This window comes from Babylonia areolata, chromosome 20 (assembly GCF_041734735.1).
Source record: "Babylonia areolata isolate BAREFJ2019XMU chromosome 20, ASM4173473v1, whole genome shotgun sequence".
NCBI lineage: Eukaryota > Metazoa > Mollusca > Gastropoda > Neogastropoda > Buccinidae > Babylonia > Babylonia areolata.
In genome coordinates, this window is record NC_134895.1 from 38,129,996 (window position 1) to 38,141,357 (window position 11,362).

Here is an 11,362-nt window from a genome sequence, read left to right on the forward strand (position 1 = left end):
TTTGGGTTCGATTCCTGCTGTCGCCCCCTTTTTTTTCCCCAAACTTTTTTTTCTGGAAGCCTCACAAACTGAGCACCTGGCCATTTGGGTGAGACGATAAACCGAGGCCCCGTGTGCAGCAAGTGCTTGGCGCAATGAAAGAAACACACACACACACACACACACACACACACACACACACACACCGTAGCAACAAAATGTGTCTCCTCTGGTAAAATTAAGTAGAAGAAATCCACTCTCATAGGTACAAAAATATATAACGCTTCCACTCAAAGCCTGACTAGCGCGTTATTTTACGCTGCTGATCAGGCATCTGCCTAGCAGATGTGGCGTAGCGTTCATGGATTTGTCCGAACACAGTGATGCCTCCTTGAGATGCTGAAAGTAAAACAGTTTTCCCATGTTCAAAGTGGCAGGTCATGGGACAGGGACTGCAGAGTGTCATACTGCCAGCAGCAACAGCTCACATCTTTCTCGTGCCTGGAACACAGTGATGAGTTGCTGACACGTGAATCCTTTAAGATCTTGCTTTGGGTTGGTTGTGGGTGAGGGGTGGGTGGGTGGGGGTTGGGGGTGTGGGAGGCGTGTGTGTGTGTGTGTGTGTGTGTGTGTGTTTTGGTTGTGAGGAGTTTGGTGTGTGTATGTGTATGTATATTGGTTTGGGGTCGTTTGTATGTGTGTCTATATATATATATATATATATATATATATGTGTGTGTGTGTGTGTGTGTGTGTGTGTCTAAATATATATATATATATATATATATATATGTGTGTGTGTGTGTGTGTGTGTGTGTGTGTGTGTGTGTGTGTGTGTGTGTGTGTGTGAGAGAGAGAGAGAGAGAGAGAGAGAGAGATTATAGGCGAGAGGGGGGGGGGACAATATGCGGGAGAGTGGCAGGGAAGTAAAAATATTTCAGAAAATATCAGAGTCAAGTACAACGTGCCATTCAGAATATTAAAGAAAAAAAGCCCCCCCCCCCCCCCCCCCCCCCCAAAAAAAAAAAAAAAAAAAAAAAAAAATCTAGACTCATTCGTCAGACTGAGCAATACATGAATTACGACTGAATCAAAGGAATATCATTATCATTAATTACGACTGGATCACAGGAATATTATTATCATTACATGGGTGTTAATCTCAGAAGCACTGCGTAGTTTTACAGTCGGTAGGAAGAGAAAAGCAAAAATGAAGCAGACACTGCTGACGAACACATGCATCGTGGAAACCACGATCACATTAGGGTGTGTGTGTGTGGGGGGGGGGGGGGGTGCGGGGGGGACGGAAACGGCAGGTGAAGAGGGGGATTAGCTGTCAGAACGACGGGCGTCAGTCAGAGAAGAGTTGAGCCAGTACACAAGCACGATGAACAAGAGAGGGGGAGAGAGATAGAGAGGGAGATACAGATAGAGAGAGGGGGGGGAAGGAAACAGAGAGAAGGGAAGAGAGAGAGAGAGATGTAGGAGAGAAAGAGAGACAGAGAGAGATAGACAAGAGGAGAGAGAGGGAGAGGGAAACAGAGAGAAGGGAAGAGAGAGAGAGAGACGTAGGAGAGAGAGACAGAGACAGATAGACAAGAGGAGAGAGAGGGATACAGAGAGAAGGGAAGAGAGAGAGACGTAGGAGAGAGAGAGAGACAGAGACAGATAGACAAGAGGAGAGAGAGGGAGAGGGAAACAGAGAGAAGGGAAGAGAGAGAGATAGGTAGACGAGAGGGAGGAGAGAGAAATAGACAGACAGGAGGAGAGAGAGGGAGAGACAGAGACAGACAGAGAGAGAGAGAGAGAAGCAGAAGAGGGAGGGAGGGAAAGGTGGCAAGGCAAGAAGGTGTTGTTGTTGTTTAGTTGTTGTTGTTTTTTGTGGTTTTTTTGGGGGGGGGTTGTTTGGTTTTTGTTGTTGTTGTTGTTGTTTTGTTTGTTTTTGCGCCCACTGGGGGCATTGAAACGTCAGATGCAGCGGCATTGAAACGTCACATTCAGCGGCATTGAAACGTCACATTCAGCGGCATTGAAACGTCACATTCAGCGGCATTGAAACGTCAGATACAGCGGCATTGAAACGTCACATTCAGCGGCATTGAAACGTCACATTCAGCGGCATTGAAACGTCACAAATAGCGGCATTGAAACGTCACATTCAGCGGCATTGAAACGTCACATTCAGCGGCATTGAAACGTCACATTCAGCGGCATTGAAACGTCACATTCAGCGGCATTGAAACGTCACATACAGCGGCATTGAAACGTCAGATACAGCGGCATTGAAACGTCACATACAGCATTTAAACGTCAGATACAGCGGCATTGAAACGTCACATTCAGCGGCATTGAAACGTCACATACAGCATTGAAACGTCACAAATAGCAGCATTGAAACGGCACATTCAGCGGCATTGAAACGTCACATTCAGCGGCATTGAAACGTCAGATACAGCGGCATTGACACGTCAGATACAGCGGCATTGAAACGTCAGATACAGCGACATTGAAACGTCACATTCAGCGGCATTGAAACGTCACATTCAGCGGCATTGAAACGTCAGATTCAGCGGCATTGAAACGTCAGATACAGCGGCATTGAAATGTCAGATACAGCGGCATTGAAACGTCACATTCAGCGGCATTGAAACGTCAGATACAGCGGCATTGAAACGTCAGATACAGCGGGATTGAAACGTCACATTCAGCGGCATTGAAACGTCACATTCAGCGGCATTGAAACGTCACAAATAGCGGCATTGAAACGTCACATTCAGCGGCATTGAAACGTCACATTCAGCGGCATTGAAACGTCACATACAGCATTGAAACGTCACATACAGCATTTAAACGTCAGATACAGCGGCATTGAAACGTCACATTCAGCGGCATTGAAACGTCAGATACAGCGGCATTGAAACGTCAGATACAGCGGCATTGAAACGTCAGATACAGCGGCATTGAAACGTCAGATACAGCGGCATTGAAACGTCACTTTCAGCGGCATTGAAACGTCACATTCAGCGGCATTGAAACGTCACAAATAGCGGCATTGAAACGTCAGATACAGCGGCATTGAAACGTCAGATACAGCGGCATTGAAACGTCACAAATAGCGGCATTGAAACGTCACAAATAGCGGCATTGAAACGTCACATTCAGCGGCATTGAAACGTCACAAATAGCGGCATTGAAACGTCACAAATAGCGGCATTGAAACGTCACATTCAGCGGCATTGAAACGTCACATACAGCGGTGACCGAACCGACAGGGACAATAAGACACGGAGGAAAGGATGGCGGCGGATGCCAAGCTTCAGGATTGAGCCAACACACCAAGCACCTGAATAAGAAAGAGAGGGGGAGGGGGAGGGAAGAGAGAGGGGAGGAGAGACGGAGACTGAGAGTGACATTGCGACAGACAGAGAGCATTTACCAGTTTTCCACTTTATTTTATTTTGAGAGAGTGAGAGACGGTTGGAAAAATAGAGAGCATTCAGAGAAAAACGGAGAGAGAGAGAGAATTTTTACTTTTTGAGAGTGCCTGCTTTTTGAAGAGAATGAGAGAGAGAGCAGGGGGACTGAGAAAGAGAGCACACACACACACACACACACACACACACACACACACACACACACACACACACACACACACACACACACACACACAGAGTCCTTTTTCTCCAGAGAACAGGGTTGTTTGAAGAAACTGAGGAGGAGGAAAAAGAAGCGAATTGAAGAACAAAAGAGGTGTGTGGGTTGGAGTCGGAGGACAAATGGCAGCTAACAATGTTTTTTTCGTGTGCTGCTTCCCACACAGGTTGCACAGTTTTCATGGCTCACATGTGGGTCAACACACAACGTGAGTCCATGTAATAAATAACGCGGTGTTTCGGTTGTCTCTGTGTGTGTGTGTGTGAGAGAGAGAGAGAGAGAGAGAGAGAGCGTGTGTGTATGTGTGTGTGTGTGTGTGTGAGTGAGTGTGTATGTGTGTGTGTGTGTGTGTTTGCGGGTATGTGTGTGTGTGTGTACATAATGTGAGTGTATGTGTGTCTGTGTCTATGAGTGCGCGTATGAATGAGTGTGTGTGTGTGTGTGTGTGTGTGTGTGTGCGTGTCCGTGGTAAACTTTAAAAAAAAATCATTTTTTCTAGCAATACTTTGTCAAAATTAAATTTTGAATTAAAATCAGAAAAAATCTTTCCACTCATACCAATGATAGGTTACACAACTTCCGGAATGAGCTTTAACCTCTCGATCCACTTGTTCCCAGTTTGTTGCTAGAAATTTTGATTTTGCCTTGAAGACGGCGTGATATTTTATTTCTTGTCCATAGTTTAAAAAAAGAAAACATTCTGGACAGAACACACAGACAGACACTAACTACATCATCGACATGTTTATTGCATACGAATATCTTAAAGGGGGTTTTAAATTTACTAGTATGATCGGATTGACATTTCCAGTCAAAGGCAGCCATCTTGCCAGACAAGGCTTGTCACTGCCAGAATCATGCATTCGATCGATAAATCGCAGTAATATATTATTCGAAGGAGGCAAAGGTGGCAGCTAAATGTTTATTCAGAGAAAGATTTGAGTATGGACTTCTCATCACCTGCTGCATAAGTCCACGATTGACCATAAAAATCAGTGGATGCTCTTGCCCAGTTTGCAGTAGAGCGACAGTTACACTCATCTCGCGCCTCGCACGCGCCGTTGAGCATGTATTTCTCAATTTCCGTTCAAATTCAATTCTGAGACATACATTTGCAGTGTACATTTTCACGGAATCCGAAGATGAGTTACCATGCTATATTTTTGTGCTCATGCCGAAGTGCTAAGAAAGGTTCGATCAGGCTTGGATATTACATTCAGTGTCCCCAGGTCATCCGGACTAGAGTTACGCAGCAGACGACATCACTAAGATCAAACTTTATGTCGGATCCGCTGAAAAATGAATAATTTTGTCGGATGAACCTATTCAGAATGATTACAAATCCCCAAAAATGCGTTTGGCGGTTTTTTTTAACACAATTTATTGCAGCTGAAAAAACGGGATAAAAAGGATCATGTTTGAAACTTAGATAGGTGCATGCAAAGTCGTAAAATAAGGAAATGCCGATCGATATGGTCTGCTTCAGATATAATCAATTGCTCCGATTCCAGCCACTCAAAGTCTTTGATTCGACAAACGCTCGTTTCTGAGGTGAGCAAAAATATGATTTGGATTGTCAAATACTTTTAAGCACTTGTCTCCCCCCCGCTCCCACCGCCCCCACGCCCTCCCCCCCCCCCCCCCTCCACGGTTAGCGTTTTCAGTTCTGTGTTGTGCTGCAGGAATCATAAGAGAGCCACGAAGGCTTTGCCTCTTACTCTTTTCCTGTTGCTTGCCTTTTAGCGCGCGTGGTGGTGGTGCTCTTCGGAGTGAGAGAATGCATTCTTTGTGAGGACACGGTGTTATTGTGGTTGTTGTTGTTGTAGTGGTTGTTGTTGTGGTTGTTGATGGTGGTGTTGTTGCAGATGGTGAAGATCCTGATCGTGGTCATGCTGCTCTTCGGAGTGAGGAAACTGTCTTCTGTGTGTGGACACGCTGTTGTTGCTGTGTTGTTGCCGGACGTGAATATGTTCTGTGTGTGGACACGGTGTTGCTATGGTTGTTGTTGCAGGCAGGTGGTGAAGATGCTGATCTTGTTGGTGCTGCTCTTCGAAGTGAAGAAACTGTCTTCTGTGTGAGGACACGGTATTGCTGTGGTTGTTGTTGTTGTTGCACGTGGTGAATATGTTCTGTGTGCGAACACTGTGCTGCTGTGGATGTTGATGTTGATGTTGCTGTGGTTGTTGATGTTGCAGGTGGTGAAAATGCTGATCGTGGTGGTGCTGCTCTTCGCCGTGTGCTGGGGCCCCGTGCTCATCAACAACGTGCTGGTGGGGGCCGGGGTGCTCAGCCGCCTGCACTACGGCTACCTCAAGCCCCTCCGCCAGGCCTTCTACCTCCTGTCCTACCTCAACTCCTGCCTCAACCCCATGGTCTACGGCTTCATGTCCGCCCACTTCCGCGCCAGCTTCCGCCAGGCCTTCTTCTCCTGCTGCTTCTTCCGGTGCCGCATGCGCAGCTCGCGAGAATTGATGTCTTTCCGGTCACGTACCACCGTCATCAGTTTCCGCGCGGAGCCCGGCCGGCTTCAGACGACGTCGCGAAGGAAGGTGTACCTGACGCCTACGGCGGTGGACATGGATACGAGCGTCAGCGGCTTTGTGCAGGATTCCCCCGTGGACACAGAGTGACGTGTGTGTGTGTGGTGATTTGGAAGGAGTCGTTCGTTGTGAAGACTGACCATGGGGTGTGTTCGATGTGAAGACTGACCATGGGGTGTGTTGCTAGTATGCGTGTCCCATCATTTCACGGTGTTGCAAGTGAGTCTGTTGGTTTGTGGGAAATGTTATTTGTTTTTATTTTTAGTGGCTCTTGGAAGAGGTTCGATGTGAAAGCACGTATCATGATTTTTGTGGTTGTTTTTTTTTAGTGAGTGGCTCAGCAATACCAGTTTCCGACAATTATGAAGAACCACCATCGGTTCGTTTTGCGAGGAGACAAAGCGTTATGTTTCTGTTAAGAAGTGTAAGCAGCGGAGAGGGTGGGGTAAGGGGTGCGGGGTGGGGGGCTCGCTTCTCAAATTTGGAGATGGTTTGTTCTTGTGATTAAAAACGAATGTCACTTAGCAATGGCAGTCCTATGAATATATCATCTTATGTACTTTTGGATGTATCCGTTGGTTTTATTATCTTTTGGAGAGTGGAAGTTCTTTTGTCGTTTTTTGTCTGCCCACTCCACACATTCCGAGACCCACCCCCTCCCACAGTAAACAAAGATTTCACACCTATTCACGCCATACTGAATCTCAAGTGGAAAATACCGTCAAAATTGTCACTTTTGAAGCCACTCCCGACAGTCCATGATAACAAAAATACGGGGGAAAAAACGAAGCTTCAGGCAGTGAAACTGCAGTGCGAACTTTTTTTCTTCTTCTTCTTTTATTACGTTTAAAGGATCGATTTGAAAAAGAGCTCACGCGTATAAACACCATGTACATAATGTACATACTTGTTATATGTCAAAACCGGTTCATGTAATTTGTGCTGGATGATTTGCATCCGGCTGTGATTAAAACGGCGTCCACTGTCAGGTAAACCGGGGGAGAACTACGATATCTGTAAATAATGCATCACTGAAAAATATGTTCACAGAAATTAGACTTTTTCTGGCATTGGGGACTGTTGCAGATGTACATTTGTGGGATGTATCTGTACGTGACAGGTAAAAAAAAAAACCCTGCCAAGTCTGATTTAAAACCAGGTAATATTTTGAACGATGTATTGATGTTGGTAGAAAAAACAAGAAAAGCGAATCTGTAAATACAGTTTTATTTGTTTCCTTGGTTCAGTTAGTTGTTGGTTTTGAACTCTTCACATACCCACATCCTTCCCTCTTCTTTCCCATCACATTTTCTCTCCTCTTCGTCTCTCAAACCTCACACCTTGTTCCAAGATAATAAAGTGACTCACCAAATACAACTTTCTTCGTAGTGATAATAATCACAATCATCATCATCATTAATTAATCTTGTTTGCAAGTCTTGATCATAGCACTCTGTGGTGATAACATTTGTAACCATAATGAACGAAAAAAAAGTTATTTTAACCCCCCCCCCCCACCCCCCCCCCCCCCCAAAAAAAATCAACGTTCCCAGTGATTGTTGATTTTAAACACTTTCATATGAATAAGGTTGATAAAGGCTTCATTACCTCACAGTCATAAATGATGTGCGTTAAGTGGAATATCATTCCTTTCTTGTCATTGTATTGTTGTTGGGGTTTTTTTGTTTGTGTGTTTTTCGTCACTCATAAAAAGACAAATATTTTCTGACATGGAAACTTTTGGTGCACGGGGTAAACATGTCCTGGTGTTTCACTGTTGGGGCCATGGAGTTCAGCTGTTGTGATGGGCCTGGGAAGGAAGGAATGAAAAGTTAAAAAAAAAAAAAAAAAAAAAAACCCGTATTCTTCCCAATGTCAATAAAAGGAAAAAGCCGATACGGTCTTGATAGCTTCTGTGGAAGGAAGATTGTTGGAGGAAAGACGTCGGATTGTCTCGTAAAAAACAGTTTCCGAAGTGTTCCAGCTTGCATTCACTGAACTCTTTAATCAAAGATTGCCTCTTGGTGAAAGCTTTTTTTTTTATGGCTAAAAGTTAAACTCTCTCTTTCTCTTTTCTGCCTAAAATTAAACTTTCTTTCTCTTTCTTTCTTTCTCTTTCTTTCTTTCCCCTCTCTCTCTCTCTCTCTTTCTCTCTTTTCTGTATTTTTCTCTTTCTTCCTGTCTCTCTTTTTTCCTTTTCCTCTCTCTCTCTTTGTTCATTTCTCACTCTCTTTCTTCCCATCTCTTTTTCTTCCTTTCTCTCTCTCTGACACTGTCTCTGCTCCTCTCCTCCACTTTTTTCTCCCTGTGTTCCTCTCTCTCTCTCTCTCTCTCTCTCTCTCTCTCTTTCCCCCTCTCTCTCTCTTGTTCAAACAGTATTTTATTTGGAACATGTCACAATACAACACAGATATCGATGAACAGGACAACAAGAAAATCTTATATGTGACGGACGTCATCATAACTAGAAGACATGAACATACATGAGTTTTGAGCAAAACTAAGCTGAGATATAAATAAAGTGAAGAAAATGAATAATAAACGAGTGGTGGAGGAAGAAGTCAATAGAGAGAGAGAACGAGAAGCATCAACGCTGGGGCACAAGCACAGCAAGACTTAACTTGGCCTTCTTACTCTTTCTGTGGCATCATTCTGACGACTTCCGTCACTGGTTTCTCCTACACACTGACGTGCTGCCACAGCTCTGACACCCAGCAGCTCTTAAGAAGCTGCACTGTTTGGTCGCTACCAGGCCGACCTTGAGAGGAAATCTTGCCGATGAGGCATGTCGGTGATATTTTTGTTGTGCCTGTTTTCATACAGCGTACGAAAGTATTCTCCTTCTTCTTCTTCTTCTTCGCCTTTTTCTTCTTCTTCTTCCTTTTCTTCTTCTTCTTGTTCCAGTTTTCATCGCCTTGTCACCTTTAATAGACTATTCCAGTTACTATTCTTATTCGTCGTTCTTATTATTTTATTTTATTTCAATTTATTTCTTTATTTTTTGGTGTTTTGTGTCGTTAAATGGGCAGAATTGTAAAAAAAAAAAAAAGGGGGGGGGGGGGGTCTTTATTGTGCCTAATTCTTTACCCATTAAAGATTCAATCTATCAATCAATCTTCCTGACGTTCACAACTGTACCGTCAGTCCAGCTCTGGCAATGAATGACGTTGTTCTCTCCAGCTCCTCTCTTGGTGGAAGGTGACAATGGTTACGACGCTCATCTGCCAGTACAGAGTCTGTGAGGGTGTGGGTTCGAATCCCGCTCTAGCCCTTCCTCCCAAGTTTGGAAAATCAAACTGAGCGTCTAGTCATTCGGATGAGATGATGAACCGAAGTCCCGTGTACAGCATGCGCCTTGCGTACTGAGAAGGAACCCATGAGAACGATTGTGGCAAAATTCAGTAGAAGAAATCCACTCTGATAGATACACAAATATATATATGCAGGCACTCAAGGCCTGACTAAGCGCGTTGGCTTATGCTGTTGGTCAGGCATCTGCATAGTAGATGTGGTGTAGCGTATATGGATTCGTCCGAACGCAGTAACGCCTTCTTGAGAAACTGAAGCTGAAACTGTCATATAGTTTGGTCGTGAGTGGAATGTTGACAGGCCACACGTCTTGCGTTGCCTGTTTCTACAGGGTGGGTGGGGGTGGGGGGCGCGGGGGGAGGGAGGGATTTTGGAGAATGTGCTCTGCTGTCTAGGTCTTCCTGTCATCAGGGGCAGGTGGAACATGGCACCAGCTTCAGTTTTCGGTACATGTGACTGTTCAGTCTGTTGTGACCAGTAGGAAGCCTCACCAGGACACCTTGTTGCTCTCTGTGGTCACATATGGATACATCGTACCAAAGTTTATCTCCGCTGAAACCAAGATTGCCAGTAGCCCCCCCCACACACCCCCACCCCCGAACCCCCCCGCCCCACCCCCACCCCCTCACACCCTCCACCCCTAATCCCCCGTCAACAATCCGATACAGTCTTTATCACAAGCATAAAACAAGAGAGGCAAGGCCTTCAAGACTCACTTGTGGCAAATTAAGTCCCCTAGCATTAATTACAGAGTAATTTCCCTTTTTTACTATCTGCACCAAAACGTTTGCAAAATAAATAAAACTTCCATGCTTAGCAAAAGAAGTTCCTGTTTGAACAAAAGATGATAATAATGACTGCTCTTGTTGTTGTGTCAGAATATCAGATCAAAGTGCCAAGTTTAGAGAATACAAACAATATAAATATAACAGTAAATGCAGTTTGCATATAATTAGGCTTCATTTTTTTTTGTTTTTTTTGTGCCCATCCCAGAGGTGCAATATTGTTTTAAACAAGATGACTGGAAAGAACTGAATTTTTCCTATTTGTATGCCTAATTTGGTGTCAGCTGACAAAGTATTTGCAGAGAAAATGTCAATGTTAAAGTTTACCACGGACACAGACACAGAGAGAGAGAGAGAGAGAGAGAGAGAGAGAGAGAGAGAGAGAGAGAGAGAGACAACCGAACACCGGGTTGAAACATAGACTCACTTTGTTTACACAAGTGAGTCAAAAACGAAAGGAAAACTAAGCCTTTACTTAGACATGGTTTGCCACAACATTTGAATCAGCTGTTATTCCTTTGATGATTACACGCCACCTGATTTGACGAGCATCCATGATGATGAGGATCACATCGGTTTGATGAATAATAATTATATAACAAGGCTTCTACCTACACTGCCCTTCGTAACATAATCTGTCATTTTACCAGGAACGAAATCTAAGCTCCGCGGTCAGCATTCTAACTTTTCCGTGAACCTAACGAACTGGCAAATATTGGATTCAATGTACTCTTGCAACCATAATTGTTGTTTCCAATTAAGAATAAGTGGATAAAGATACATAGTATCCTACATGTCAGATTGTACACATTATAATATATATATACATATATATATATATATATATATATATATATGTATGGCGTTTTTAGATCTTGTTATCATATCGAGTGTGTACAAATTTCGTTTTCTGGCTGACTCTGACGAATACAGATAAGTGTATTTATGTACATTTGTAAAGCATTCATTTTTCTTTGAGAGTTCAGAGCGTTTTACATGAAAGAAAGTTACTAATTACATAAACCACTCATGCTCTCTCTCTCTCTCTCTCTCTCTCTCTCTCTCTCTCTCTCTCTCTCTCCACTCTCTCGACTC

The 11,362-nt window shown here is 44.0% G+C and overlaps 1 protein-coding gene across 1 annotated transcript in view; it reads left to right on the forward strand.

Moving 5' to 3' along the window:
* Window positions 1-6,263, forward strand: part of LOC143294601 (QRFP-like peptide receptor) — a 147,460-nt gene extending 141,197 nt beyond the window's left edge. Inside the window, exon 7 of the mRNA XM_076605976.1 lies at window positions 5,829-6,263. Within this exon, the coding sequence (XP_076462091.1) occupies window positions 5,829-6,263 (435 nt within the window). The remainder of the gene's footprint in view (window positions 1-5,828) is intronic.
* The last annotated feature ends 5,099 nt before the right edge of the window (window positions 6,264-11,362 follow it).